The sequence below is a fragment of the Epinephelus lanceolatus genome, chromosome 20 (assembly GCF_041903045.1).
Source record: "Epinephelus lanceolatus isolate andai-2023 chromosome 20, ASM4190304v1, whole genome shotgun sequence".
Classification (NCBI taxonomy): domain Eukaryota; kingdom Metazoa; phylum Chordata; class Actinopteri; order Perciformes; family Serranidae; genus Epinephelus; species Epinephelus lanceolatus.
The window spans coordinates 28,099,755-28,115,247 of record NC_135753.1 but is presented as its reverse complement, the minus strand read 5'-3'; the positions used below and the strand labels follow the sequence as shown (position 1 = coordinate 28,115,247).

The window sequence follows — 15,493 nt, the reverse complement described above, 5'->3', positions numbered from 1 at the left end:
TGACAACTTGTGAAGCAAAAATCAGCATGAAGAGAAACTTCATGATACACAACTACAGTTCAGCAGCAGCAGGCTTGATCATTTTTCCTTTTAACATTGTCAGTATAAAGCATTTCACTTTGCAGTCAGGACATAAACAGTTGGAAAAAAATAACGTCCCCAAATAAAAGTGACTGAACAAACAGCTCACCTGAAACAAAGAAGACACTCAGTAACATGTTGGCTGTCACCATTTTCACACACTGGACTGTAATGACACTCATCACCTGGAGTTGACAAAAAGTCGCTTTTCAATATTCTAATCAAAACATATTTTAAATGAAACATTCATGTTCTTTTAAAGCCACCTCAGATTCACACATTCAAAGTAGGAACTCTCCCTGTACAACCAGATGTTACTGTGTTATAATAGTGATTAATGATCTCTGTAGAGCTGCACTGAAAACAGATTAAATGTAAAATTAAAATGATGCAGCATGAGATATTTCTGCTTAACCAAAACACAACTAATAAAATGTGTCTATATGTATGTTTTTTTAGTGGAGTTCAAGAAAAGCTGCAAAATATAAAACATAAAGCAGTAAAAAAAGAAAAGATAAAACGTATAAAAAGCAGAAACATTTTACCTCACCAAATGAGCCTGCAGTCAAAGCGGAGAAACAATTAGTTTTAAAATCAGACAATTTGTGAGTTTCAGCCGAGCTGCTACAGACCCAGTACCTGACTTTGCTGCTAAGCCGTTGATTTAAAAGCAAACAGAGTTACTGTTTCAAGCTGGATATGAAATGACTGAAATACTGTGCAATATAAGATGTCATCACTCTTCCTGCTCACAGCCTGTGAGTGAGGAAGTCAGTTTTTGAGGCAGCATGAGCCCATCTGGACACAAAAAACTTAATTATTCTTAAAGATTAATTTTGTCACGACTCACTGCAAGCCTGTGTGCCTTATCTTCCTTTGCAGTACATATTGAATTGATCACAATAGTGACAAAATAAACAATTATAAAAATATTAACTTCATGTATTGCACAGACGTGGTTAAGTGGATATAGAATTGGCTTGACACTTTGGGCACCGGGGCATGAGCCCATTATACCCGTTCATTAATCCATCCATGAGTGGTTCCCTTTTATTATCAAAAAAGAGGATGATTTAAGGCCATCAGTGCAGATAGCCAGTTTGTTGGACTAATATGCAAGAAAACATATCAAATATAACCAAAGAGTAATTTATTATACAACACACAGTTTCCTCTGGAGCAAATCTATTATGATACTAGTTAATATAGTAAGGGTAGCAGCTGTGATTATATTGTGTTGTGGCTGACTGTTGTAGCTGAAAAAAAAAAATACATATTGTAGATCTACATATAGTTTATTGTTAACTATCAATCATCGCAAAATAAAGTTGTCATACTGCTGAAATGTTACCAGTTGTAACTGTGAGGTCAAATGCTGCAGTGATCCATGCCCTTTAGATGATCTACTCTTGCTGAATTTCTTATGTTTTAAACAGATCAGGACACTCTGTCTGCAGTGGTGACTGAGCTGGTAAACCTCCTTTTACTGGACCAGGAGGAAATTTGTTTTGGTTCCCTCATGTGTCAGAAATTATTTTTAAGAGAGCTGTGCTCTTTCTGCAGCACACAGTGCTAATTTTCACCTTTCATTAATGTTAACACATAAACAGACAGAAAGTCTTCCACTTTAAAGAATAAACAGTCGACAAATGGAGAGGAAACACAATGCTGAACTGATGAAGACATTAGGTTGCACAGAGCTGTGCAGCTAAAACAACTTCCCCTGTTTACTTGTAGGTCTCAAAACAACATGAAATACAATAACTATAATGCTTTTTAATCAAAGACTGAAGTGTGAGCATCTCAGTTTTCTTGTACAGTTGAAAGTGATATTGATTAATGCCACCTCATGATGCCCAATGCCTCATTTTAGGTTCACCCAGCTTCCTGCTGACACCAAACCTGATGGACTGATGGACACTGAGGTGTTCTTGGGAGCACCTGAGGAAAATATGTAGTTACATGGGATGTGCCGACAAGTCCTTGTCTTGCATGTTAGTAGTTGTTACACATCTCTCTGTGATAGTTTTGTGTGTCTTTGTGGTGGCTTTGCCCTATTTCATACTTGCTGTGAGTCTCTGTGCATCTTAGTTTCTTAGTTTCTAATGAACATCGATGAATAATCAGCAGTTTTACTGATATAATTTCAGCTTGAGTCATGTGTTTTGTTTCTTTGCCAACAAAGACATCAGAAGTTCAGATTACTGATCGGCCCTAGACCAAGAGAACTCACTGCAGCATCACACAGTGCAGACATGGCTCATGTAAAACTCAAGAGTTTGTCATGACACATCATACTGTATACTGGTATCACTGTCATCAGATTTTCTGCTTTCTGGATTAATCAAACTCTCATATGAAGAGTAAACTGAACAGCTGTAGTGTATACAGTGCCATCTAGTGGTATGTGGAGGCACAGACCTGAAGATCAGACTCAGTATGAACCATGATATTCAGATATAGGTGTTTACAAAATTATTATTGTTTAAAAATTCCTGTGACATTAAATAACATGAACAACATTCAAGGTAGAATAAAGTGTTGTTTCTCCTTTGTAAAAAAGGAAGCTCGATTCAGTGTGCCCACCCTAATTATGGCCTCTCGGCGAGTTTGGCATAGCATTTTTATACATGTGTTTTTCACATTTTAAAAAGGACATTTTATGCTTTTCCTCATTTTATGTCATATATATGAATTTACAGTGTTTGATACTCATGTCAAACATGGCCGAAGTTTCAAATAATGAGGTGAACATATGTAAAAGTAATCTCTGTGAGCGAAAACCTCAGGCCTCAGACTGTTGTGAATACTTTTCAACATTTTTTTTCTACTTTTAGGACAAGTTGATGTCAGCTCGTGACAGATTTCTTTATATAGTCATCTGCTCCAGGCACGCTACTACAAGTGTTAGCATAAGGGAGCCTACAATGCTACATTAAGCTAAAGCATTTAAAGTATGTAATCTTTTTTTTTTAAACAATATTTTATTAGGTTTTTACATATAATAAAAACATACAAATAACAATGACCACAGTAATAGCAATAATGTATAAATGTACTATACAACAAAACAATCAAAGAAAGAAAATAAATAATAATAGCAAAGTATGTAATCTTAGTAGAAACTTAGTCCTCTGTGGTGTGACTGTCAAAGAGGGAAGTAAACTAAATTAGCTTATGTTAATTTGCAAGTCTATCTCACATTGCAACAAGAAAAGGGAGCTTTGAAACATGATGTAAAATGACACAGTGATTGTGTTGTCTTCTTCTTAAAGTGTTTGTGTCATTCCAGCTACAATTTGTGTTACATATCAACACAAGAAGTTCAGTAACATGATCAAATGTTGGTATTGTCAGGAGTCCCTCTGGTCTACGAGTCTTTCAACTGGCAACATGGAGTCTTTGTTGGAGCTGCCATGAGGTCTGAGGCCAGAGTGGGGATGACATGCAGCAAAGGGCTGGGTTTTGTCAACAGGTCCCTCTGCAGCAACATCAGAACAGCTGTAGCCACACAGTTCTGTGCAATCAGATATCTTCATCACTCCATTGCTCCCATCACTTACTGTCCATTTGTCGACTATTTATTCTGTAAAGTGGAAGGGCCCAAAGTGTCAGGGCCCCCCCTGACCTTTCACTCAAATTAACATGTACTGACCAGAAAGTGATTCAAAATAACACAAAGAGACACAAAACCACCACAGAGAGAAAAACAAAAACAAAACAATATCAAAAAGAGTCAGAGTACTATAAAGTCTGTCTTGCTCCTATAGCAGAGATGGTGGGGCCTTTTGCACGTCTGTGCCCAGAGGTCCATTGTCTCATAATTCACCCATGGTACAACTAAACTACTCGAAATGAAACTCACTCTATATATAACATGTCAAAATTCTATTTTCTTAACTACGTGTGCAATACATGAAGTTCATACTTTTATGTTTTTTTGGATATGTCACTATTGCGATTAATACAGCATGTACCACAAAAGAAGATAAGGCACACAGGCTTGCAGTGAGTCATGTGAAAATTTATCTTTGAGATAAATGAGTTACTTGCATCCTAATGAGCTCAAGTGGCCTTAAAAGCTGACTTCCTCATTCACAGGCTGCGAGCAGGAAGAGTGACTACTTCTTGTATTGCTACAGTATTTCAGTCATTTCATGTAGCAGCTCAGCTGGAATTTACAAATTGTCTGATTTTTAAACCAACTGTTTACTTTTTATGTTTTTTGATGCTTTATGTTTTATATTTTGCAGCTTTTCATAAACTTCACTGAAAAATACATTTTAATTTTACATTTAATCTGTTTTCAGTGCAGCTCTACAGAGATCATTAATCACTATTATAACACAGTAACATCTGGTTGTACAGGGAGAGTTCCTGCTTTGAATGTGTGAATCTGAGGTGGCTTTAAAAAAACATGAATGTTTCATTTAAAATATGTTTTGATTAAAATATTGAAAAGTGTGTTTTTGTCAAATCCAGGTGATGAGTGTCATTACAGTCCAGTGTGTGAAAATGGTGACAGCCAACATGTTACTGAGTGTCTTCTTTGTTTCAGGTGAGCTGTTTGTTCAGTCACTTTTATTTGGAGACGTTATTTTTTCCAACGGTTCATGTCCTGACTGCAAAGTGAAATGTTTTATAATGACAATGTTACTGCTGCTGCTTAATTGTAGTTTGTGTATCATGAAGTTCCTCTTCTTGCAGATTTTGCTTCACAAGCTGTTTATCATGAGTCTGTTTTACAGGTGCTTTGGCTGATTGTCCTGCTGATTCAGCCCTATTCATTACTGCACCAAAGAACATGGAAGCACTGAGTGGATCTTGTTTGCAAATCCCATGTACCTTTACATCTGATCCAAAAGAGGAGTTCAACAGTGCAAGATCATTTTTTGGAGTGTGGATTAAAAATTACTCCAACTTTGGCTCCAATCCGAACAATGTGATTTTCAACAGTAGTAAGACAGTTAACACCTACCCAATGAATATCACTGGAAACCTGAGTGAGAGAAACTGCACCACTTTATTTTCCAGTTTAAAAACAAATTACACAGACACATACTACTTCAGAATTGAGAATAGTGCATACAGGGCAACAGCTATTTGTGATCCTCTTCCAATAACAGTTAGAGGTAAGTGATTTATTTTGTTTTATCGGTCTATGATGTTATTATTTACAATAGAAAGTCAAATCACTTTTCTGAACATCATGCTTCATGATTCGAACCTTCGCTGTAAAGTTAAATGATGTATGAATATCAGTATCTGCCAGAGTTCAAACCTATATGAAAAACATGAAAAATCATGTTTTGATTTGTTTTCACTCATTGACATTTATTAGCAGTGAAGAAAAAAATCTACATGGCAATATTAGTATCTATTTCACCTAATTCTATATTCAGTTGACTACGAGTTAAGTTTATTTATAAAATAATCATCAGAAGAAGTCAGTTTAAATCATTTCACTGTAAAATCTGTGTTTGGTGTTAAACCACAGATTCTCCTCCGAGCCCCAGAATTGAGATCTCAGGTGATCTGAAGGAGAAGGAGTCTGTCACTATAACCTGCTCAGCTTCCACTCCCTGTCCACACTCCCCTCCTAAACTCACCTGGAATCTCCAACAACACCCTCACAACACAACAGAGGAGAACACAGATCGAACCTTCACAGCTAAAATCCAGGAGACCATCACTCTGTCAGACAAACATGATGGAGTCACCATCACCTGTTCTGCCACATATCCTGTGGATGGAGGAAACCATAAGACAGCAGAGGAGAGAAACACTCTCAATGTTTCATGTAAGACAACACATTGTATTACTTCCTGATAGAACTTTCTGATTTCTCATGACTCTCTTTTCTCAGTGATCTTATTCAGGCTTTGATGTATCTATCATTTCATTGTTTGTTACAATTTCCTCAGATGCTCCCAAGGACACCTCAGTGTCCATCAGTCCATCAGGTTTGGTGTCAGCAGGTAGCTGGGTGAACCTGACCTGCTCCAGCAGAGCCAATCCTCCCGTCAGCCGCTTCACCTGGTTCAAGACCAGCAAACATGGACCCATCAAAGTGTCTGACGGAGACTTTTACAGCTGTAATGTCACTGATGGAGGAGTTTATTACTGTGTGGCCACAAATGATCTTGGTAATGGAACATCATCAGAGATCCATCTGACTGTTCAAGGTAAAAATAGTCAGTACAGTTACTGAATCCACTGACATAAATCTTATCTGCTGTATGTTTTTATTAGTGTGTTGTAGTACCCTTTAGAGCACTTTGAATATCATGAGAAATGGTTTTAATACAAACAATAAATCTAAACTTAATGTGACAGGCTGAACTTCTGCAATGTTTTCTTTTTGAGCAGGAGATAGCTTAATACGATGGGGAGCTGTTACTGGAGGAATCATTGGGATCATTGCACTCATCTGCCTGGTCGTCTGTGTTTGGTGAGTATCACAAATTAAAGCAGCAGTCTTGACTGAGTTCACTCACATGCAATAATATCTGTTTCCCACCAGTCTTGACACTTTACTGGCACACTGTATATTGAACCTGAAACACAGTATAACTGATCTGATGTCTTCCAGGCGTTTAAAGTCGACACATTCAACTGCACAACAGACTCAGGTGAGAACATACTGAACTTCCTGTACAGCACTGCACTGTGTGTTCTGCTCCCATTGGCTGTGTAGTCAACCTGACACAGTTTCTGTGCTTTAGTTTACATCCTGACTTTGTCCAAAAGTCCAGTCAATGAATCTGAGATGAGTCTGTCATTATTCAATAAGAATCCAGCTGGAGGTTCACCTCACAGCACCTCCTGTTTGATTTATTATTTTACAGAGTCAAACAGGTGAAGAGCTTGTTGTTGCAGAGCCAGCAAGAAAAGCAAAAGAAGAAGAAGACATCCATTATGGAGAGATCGACTTCTCCAAGCAGAGACCTGGACTGCCCTCGGCCTCAAAGCAGGACAGTGGACAGCAGCAGGATCCACTGTATGCACAGGTCAAAGTGTCCGAGACAGAAAACGTCCCAGAGGATCTCTACACTCAAGTGAAGAGAAAATGAGTATTGTCTTGTGATCACATTTTGATTGGATCCATAATATACCTTTACTCTATATTGATATAAGATATTTTATGTCAAAAAAAGACACTGGCGCTGGACAGGAAAAAGACATCTTCATTTCACACAATTAAGGGGAACTCAAAACCTCCACATCCTGCAGCTCAGATAGTTTTGTCAGTCATCGTAATATTTTAGTTCATACTTGTGAAATGACCTAATTTGGCTGTCGCTGTGTGATTTGTAATCTGCATATCAGATCAGTGCAAATATAAGTCACAAAGTTCTGTGCACACATTACCAGTGTAGGACAAGCTTGTATTTAATCTGGAAATGTTTGTTTAATTTATTATCTTATACATTACAGATCATTTTTTACTAGGCATGTTTAATCTCATTTCCTTATCTACTGTGCTGTGTCTACATTTTTATTTGTATTTGAATGACTTTCAAAGATGAACATAAGACATTGTATCTGCATTTTAAGTCATTTATTCATTGCACTGTAATAAAAACCTTGGCAAACAATTCCTAAAAATACCTAATAATCTCAGTTGCATTTACTGGTCCAACATTTCACATACTGTGTGTAAACATCACTTGAAAGCAGACAGTTGAATCACAAACATTACAAAAGTGGCAAGATGAATGATGCATAGTAATTCCCACTGGAACTGTGCTACAATGCTTTGAGAAGTTCTGATCGCACCCTAATGATCTGAATCCTGTGATTGCCTCCCTGTTTCTGCATAAACTTCCTGTCAGTAGGGTTTTTAATTGTGCACTAACAAGGCACCCATATCCACTTTGCCCAGAACTTTAGTGTTGATGGCGCCATCTTCTTGCAGCACTGTAAATGTTGCTTGACTTCTTGTGTTCATATGTAGCACAAATTGTAGCTGGAATGACTCAAACACATAATATCTTGAAGAGAAAGACAACACAATCACTGTGTCATTTTACATCATGTTTCTAGGCTTCCTTTTCTGATTGCAATGTGAGATAGACTTGCAGATTAACTTAAGCTAATTTATTTTATTTCCCCTTTTTGACAGTCACACCACAGAAGACTAACAACTAAATGCTTTAAGGGGACTTAAAATGGTCAGTTTCGGGTTCATACTTGTATTAAGGGTTTCTGCTAAGTTTACATGCTTTAAATATTTAAAAAAAAAAACAACTTTATTTTCCTCATACTGTCTGGGCTGGAACATCTTCATCCTCTGCCTGTATCCTCTGTCTGAGACACTTCATTTTAGTGCCTGTCTCCCTACACCCCAAATCGTAAGTATAAAACATTTTACTTTGCAGTCAGGACATGAACAGCTGGAAAAAAGAACGTCTCCAAATAAAAGTGACTGAACAAACAGCTCACCTGAAACAAAGAAGACACTCAGTAACATGTTGGCTGTCACCATTTTCACACACTGGACTGTAATGACACTCATCACCTGGATTTGACAAAAATTCATGTTTCTTAAAGCCACCTCAGATTCACACATTCAGAGCAGGAACTCTCCCTGTACAACCAGGTGTTAAGCATGAGATATTTCTGCTAAACCAAAACCCAACAAATAAAACATGAAACATAAAGCAGTGAAAAAAAGATAGTATAAAAAGCTAAAAACATGTTACCTCACCAAATGAGCCTGCAGTCAAAATGGAGTGAAAATAGTTTTTCTTAATCAGGCAATTTGTAAATTTCAACACAACTACTACAGACCCAGTACCTGACTTCCCTGCTAATCCACTGTGATTTATAAGCAAACAGAGTTTCTGTGCAAAAAACCAACTGTCTGAAATAGTGTAGAAATACAAGTAGTCACTCATCCTGTGGTCATCCTGTGAGTGAAGAAGTCAGCTTTTGAGGCAGCTTGAGCTCATCATGATGAAAATAAGTGATTCATTCCCAAACATTTATTTTTTATCACGTGATTTACTGGAAGTGTGTGTGCCTTATCATCATTTGTAATTCATGTTACATTAATAACAACAGTGACCTATTAAACATATATGACAATAAATAAGAACAAAAATGTATTGCACATATGAAGTTAAGACAAACAGTGGATATAAAATACAGACATCATATCTAGAGGGAGTTTTATTGTGAGTGGTTAAGTGGAACCCTTTTGTTGTTACAAATGAGGATGATTAGAGATCATCAATGCAGATAGCCAGTGTTTTATTAGAGAAATATGCAGGAAGATTAACTTGCTATACACCAAACAGCTGTGTCTTCTATAGCAAATTAATTGTAATACTTGTTCAATCAGGAGAGACAGAAGAATAGATTAAATGAAGAAGTCATTCATTTCAATTGACCAACCCAGACAATGACACCTAGAGACAGTGAGAGAGCATACATGCAAAGAGAGAATGGCAAGGTGAGAAAGAGACTGATGAAGACATCTGGTTGCAATGAGCCGTGGGGCTACAGTCGCTCTGATGATCCTGCAGAGGGACAAGCCGTCCAACTTCCTCTGCTTACTTAGCTCTCAGGTTTTTCTCAGAGCTCTGGTCACGATTTTATCAGTTTATATCTCCCTACTTCTCTTTGGTGTTCTTACTCTGGTCCATGAGCCTCACACAGTTGTATTTTCTCACGTGTACCATCAAAAATACTGTAAATATAATGTGTTTTGATTAAAGACAGAACTGTGAAGTGTCTCAGTTTTCTTAAAGAACTGAAAATGATATTTAATGATGCCACCGGGTGCCTGATTCTTTAATTATTCTATGTAAAACTTAGACTGTAAGTACTGTCAACACTTTTTGACACATGTATTTAACACAGAGTTTATTAAACTGACTTGTACACAGTCTGTATCTCTTCTGTTCTATAATTCAGCAGTGATGAGAGAACCCAATTAAAATGCTTTTCACTTCAGATGCTTTTAATGCTTTTCATCCAGCAGTCATCCACACATGTATATACAAACACAACTGTAACAATAAAAAAAATAAATATCCACATTTTATGCTTCCTCATCCTCATTATGAACTGTTGTTCTGTTTAAAAAATACATATTTGTACATATAAAGAAAACACAACTGACGCAAAGAAAAAAATTAGTATAATCTTAAAAATAAATAAATAAATAAATAATGATACTACAATATACTATCTTCTGTTCTGTTTCCACTTAAACTTTTGTTTACTGATCTTCTGCAAAGAAGAAAAATACTAATACTAATACTAATAAATAAATACTAAATAAAATAAATACTTAAACTAGTACTAATATTTAACACTGAGATCAATAAGAATAAGATAAACATTTAATTTAAGGTGAACAAGACATCTTCCTCTTCTTCTTCATAATGCTTGTATCTCAGTCAAGCTGTTGACATAGTCTGCTTCTGCGGCGTCCTGTGGAAATGACTCAATCAACACTGTCTCTAAAGGATTCCCTCTGTATAATCTTGATCGAAACCACCTGAAAGAAACCAAGACGACTAGACATAAAAAAAGTAATATTTACTACAAACATTTGAAAGAGTACCAATAAGTCTTTAGCTGCAAATGATCAGATCATAGAAAAGTTCATTTCACCACTCAAAGATGATGATTGTGCTGTAGAGTGCTACGATTCCCAGGATCTGCACTGTGATGTGGACATCAACCCCAAACTCTGGATTGCCTGTAACAAGACAGCCTGGTCACATTCTCCTTAGTAAAAAATGTTAGGACTCTAAAACATCATCCTTCTGTTCACCTCAAATGTAAACTGACATCCTGGTTAATCCTGTACATCATAAACTATGAGCTCAAGCACTTTGGTCATTCTTCATAAAACAAAATGAAATGTGTAACATGAAACATGTTTTTATGACTGAGTTCTCACAGAGCTGAATTTCATGAACACGACACATTTTATTCAAGAAGAAAAACAGAAAAGAGAGGACAGCAGATTAGATTATGATGACATCTGATTACTGAGAATATTTTAGGCATAAAATACGTAATCCAACAATAACTGCTCCTATTTCACTGCTGGGTTAAGTACAGTTCAGTATTTACCTTTAACAGTCAGATGGATCTCTGATGATGATTCAGTACCAAAATCACTTATGGCCACACAGTAATAAACTCCTCCGTCTGTCACATTAAAGCTGTAAAAGTCTCCTTCAGACACTTTGATGGGACCATCTTCGTTTATCTTGAACCAGGCGAAGCGGCAGACAGGAGGCTTGGCTCTGCTGGAGCAGGCCAGGTTCACCCAGCTACCTGCTGACACCAAAGCGGATGGACTGATGGACACTGAGGTGTTCTTGGGAGCATCTGAGGAAAATGTGAGATTAACTTTATTCATTAGAATCACCTGACATCACATGAATCATCATGTGCTGACAGGATCCCATAACAAACACTGGTTGTCTTACATGAAACACTGAGAGTCTTTCTCTCCTCTGCTGTCTTATTGTTTCCTCCATCCACAGGATATGTGGCAGAACAGGTGATGGTGACTCCATCATGTTTGTCTGACAGAGTGATGGTCTCCTGGATTTTGGTTGTGAAGGTCCCATCTGTGTTCTCCTCTATAGTGTTGTGAGGGTCTTGTGTGAGATTCCAGGTGAGTTTAGGAGGAGAGTGTGGACAGGGAGTGGAAGCTGAGCAGGTTATAGTGACAGACTGCTTCTCCTTCAGATCACCTGAGATCTCAATTCTGGGGCTCGGAGGAGAATCTGTGGTTAAAAAAAAAAATCAGAATCTGTCTTTCTTTTTCTCTTTTTTATCTAATACATGATAGACTGATAACAGTAATTCTCTTACCTTTAACTGTTATTTGAAGAGGGTCACAAGTAGCTGTTGCCTTGTAGTCACTGTTCTCAAATCTGAAGTAGTATGTGTCTGTGTAACTTTTGATTAAATTAGAAAATAAAGTGGTGCAGTTTCCCTTACTCAGGTTTCCAGTGATATTCATTGGATAGTCGTTAACTGTCTTACTACTGTCGAAAATCACATTGTTTGAATGAGAGAAATGACTAGAGTCATTTTTAATCCACTTTCCGACATGTCTTGTGCTGTCCACACGTATTGATTTATCTTTAATGTAACATGGGATTTGCAGACAAGATCCGCACAGTGCCTCCATCTTTTGTGGTGTGGTAATTAAGGGGAATGACTTTGCAGGACAATCAGCCAAAGCACCTGTGAAATCAGACTCATGATTAATACAAAGTGAAACAAATCTCTATGAATAGACAAATAGACATCAGCAGCAGGATGCTGCATGTAGAGTTTCCAAAATAAGCTCTATTACACTGAACAAACAGCTCACCTGAAAGAAAGAGGATATGGAGCAACATGTTGAATGTTGCAATGCTCACAGACAGAGCTGCCATCACCTACAAACACAATAATGCAGTTACTTTTTAAATATGTTTTTGGAGCTATTACAAAGAATATGAGTCCTTGTAAGCACACATTTACACCAGAAACTTTCACCATACAACTGGGATTCAGTGTATTTAATGTGATTAATCACTAACTTCATAAGTAAATTGTAAATAAAACCACAGCAATAAAAAGCTGCTGAAGCACACTCTCACCAATACAGCATAGTTCTGCTAAACAAAATTATTAAAATAAATGTTAAATCATGTTTTTTTTAAGTTCATGAAGAGTCACAAAATAGTATGATTGTCCTGGAAAAAAAGGTACAAAGCAAAATAAGTGGCAAAAAGTCTTGTAAAACAAGTCTTACCAAACAAGCCCAAATCGAATAAAAGAGCAGCAATGAGATCCTTCAGTGGGTGATATGAAAGTGAATATTAGTTTGTGAATTTGAGCTTCAGTATATACACGTATATATATATATATATATCTATATATAAAAAAAAAAAAAAAACTTCCTTGTTTCGTGATTGGAATTTAAAACTTCCCGTGTTTCTATGAATCAGCTGACATCCCATGAATCATCATGTGCTGACAGGATCGAAAAACCAAACACTGTTTGTCTTAAATGAAACACTGCGAGTCTTTCTCTCCTCTGCTGTCTTAACGTCTTTTCCTTCATCCACAGGATATGTGGCAGAACAGGTGATGGTGATTCCATCATGTTTGTCTGACAGAGTGATGGTCTCCTGGATTTTAGCTGTGAAAGATCTGTGTTTTCCTCTCTTGTGTGAGATTGCAGGTGAGTTTAGGAGGGGAGTGTGGACAGGGAGTGGAAGCAGGTTATAGTGACAGACTCCTCCTTCAGATCACCTGAGATCTCAATTCTGGGGCTCAGAGGAGAATCTGTGGTTTCAAATCAAACACAGATTTACACTACAAGGGCAATGCTGTAACTTCAGTATTTAAACTGCTTCTGATGTTTTTTAATGACAATAATTATTTATAATTCCATGTAGGTTTTGTCCTCCACTGCTGATACACGTCAAGGAGTGAAAACAACTCAATACATTTGTTTTTGTCATTTTGTCTAATTTGACAGTTAAAGTAGTGCAGACATCATAAGATAGTTTAATCAAGAGACTTGTTCTAAGAGAAAATAATATTCATTTACATGTGCACATAAGTATGGGAAATGTGAAAAATCTTTGGGGATTAGACCCCATCGTGATGTCACATATTCCTTGATTAGGGAACCCTCCCTATGGAGTCTAGACACTGGTGGTGGTAATAGTGGTGATGAGATGAAATGAAGAGGGAGCTGAGGATCTGGATGTGAAGAGGAATGGGCTTTTGATGAGCTGGTCCTAGGCTCTGAATAAGTTGAATGGAGGTAAATGGGGTGGAGGAGGGTGTGACGATTGCGCCTAAAATGACAGCAGAAAGGAGCAGAGAGGAGAACAGATTTAAAGTTTGGCAGCAGCAACATGAATGGGTAAAGGAGATCATGGTGAAGTTTGATAGCACAGTGCGTTTCATGTTGATCTGTTGATCTGGAGCCTATCCCAGCTGACACTGGGCGAGAGGCAAGGTACACCCTGGACAGGTCGCCAAACTATCACACTATCACCCTTTTGTTGCATCTTAAATCCATCAGAATGCAAATGGATTATTTATATTTGATTAGAATTTTCTGTTATTACTATCTGAATCGTTTATTTTACACAGAAATTTGGATTATGTGAAAGTACCCTTTACTTCTCTTACTGACACTGAAACATGAAAAACAAAGCTAAACACTATTATCAAGAAACAGAAACTAGTTGAAAGTGTGCTTCTGTATAACTGACTTAAGGTTTCCCGGCATTTTCTCAATGCTTTACATATGACATCAGCAGTTTACCTTCCTTTATTTCTCTGTTATTCACTTTAATTCATTACTCACACACTAAAAAACTGTTTTGGTATTTGGTCGGCAGTATCATCAGCATCAACGCAACATCAAGTGGGAAATGAGACAGTGACGAGTCAGTATGATGTCACAGGTTTACGTTTGATGTGTCTTGCAATAACTGTGGTATTTCCTTGGAGGACTTGCACAACACTGCTTCCCGCTTTGTGGTGTTTGTAACGTCTGCCACTTTCTGTACGCGCAGAGATAACTGTATTAAGGAATTGAAAACCTCATGTCGCAAATAGGCCTGCACACTCACATGATGAAATAACAACTAACATATAACAGATAAGTTATCAATTAAACCCAGTGGTGGAATGTAACTAAGTATATTTACACAAGTACTGTAAAAATCTGAGGTACCCATACTTAAACTTGAGTCTTTTCTTCTCATGGCACTTTCTCCTATTACTCCTCTACAATTGATCCTTCACTAAGTCCCACCCCAGGATGCAGACTGGCCAATCATAACGTAGCATCAGGCCGGCTCAGACCAGGGTCCAACAACAACACAGCTGTGCTCCGTTGACTCTAATGCAGTTGTTTCAAATGTATTTCATTTAGTGGATTTGGAGCTAAATGTTGTGCCTGGGGCACGTTGTGTATTAATGATACTTGTTACCTGGAGAGGTTGGAAAAAGATAAACGTTACTTCCCTGTTCCAAAACCAAAATCAAACCCTGAAAAGTGTAGGGTTAGCTAGCTAGCTACTGAAGATATAGCCTACTGAATGTATACACATGCTGCTTTTGCTTTTTAATGATTATAACAGTGAAACAAAGACCGACCCTGCTGCACAGGAACCAGTGACGGGAAGCAGGGAAACTTTGCTCATATTCAACCAGCTGTGTGTAAGTGCATTGTGCACAGATGAACGTTGTTTGACTCCCTACCCGTCAGGTAGCAGAGGTCCAGATGCTGGCAGTGTGCGCTGGCAGCAGCACACACTGCGATGCCACACAACTGGTTCAATATCAGCAAAGTTTCCCTTTATATTCATTGTCTTGTGTGGCGATCAGCAGTGATGTGGTGGTTCACTTTTACACT

The 15,493-nt window shown here is 37.6% G+C and overlaps 2 protein-coding genes across 2 annotated transcripts in view; one reads left to right on the top strand and one right to left on the bottom strand.

The window, feature by feature from the left end:
* LOC117265074 (uncharacterized) overlaps window positions 1–12,916 on the bottom strand; it is a 43,114-nt gene extending 30,198 nt beyond the window's left edge. The window contains 10 exon segments of the mRNA XM_078162606.1: window positions 191–266; window positions 627–758; window positions 5,995–6,117; window positions 10,480–10,591; window positions 10,708–10,795; window positions 11,176–11,436; window positions 11,538–11,840; window positions 11,929–12,306; window positions 12,437–12,503; window positions 12,863–12,916. Of these exon segments, the coding sequence (XP_078018732.1) occupies window positions 191–266; window positions 627–758; window positions 5,995–6,117; window positions 10,480–10,591; window positions 10,708–10,795; window positions 11,176–11,436; window positions 11,538–11,840; window positions 11,929–12,306; window positions 12,437–12,500 (1,537 nt within the window). The 5' untranslated portion in view covers window positions 12,501–12,503; window positions 12,863–12,916.
* Window positions 4,567–6,899, top strand: LOC117265075 (B-cell receptor CD22-like). The gene is made up of 5 exons (XM_078162662.1): window positions 4,567–4,639; window positions 4,830–5,213; window positions 5,579–5,881; window positions 6,006–6,266; window positions 6,448–6,899. Exons 1-5 carry the CDS (start codon window positions 4,567–4,569, stop codon window positions 6,534–6,536), a joined length of 1,110 nt encoding a protein of 369 aa, XP_078018788.1. The 3' UTR covers window positions 6,537–6,899.
* Window positions 12,917–15,493: the final 2,577 nt, after the last annotated feature.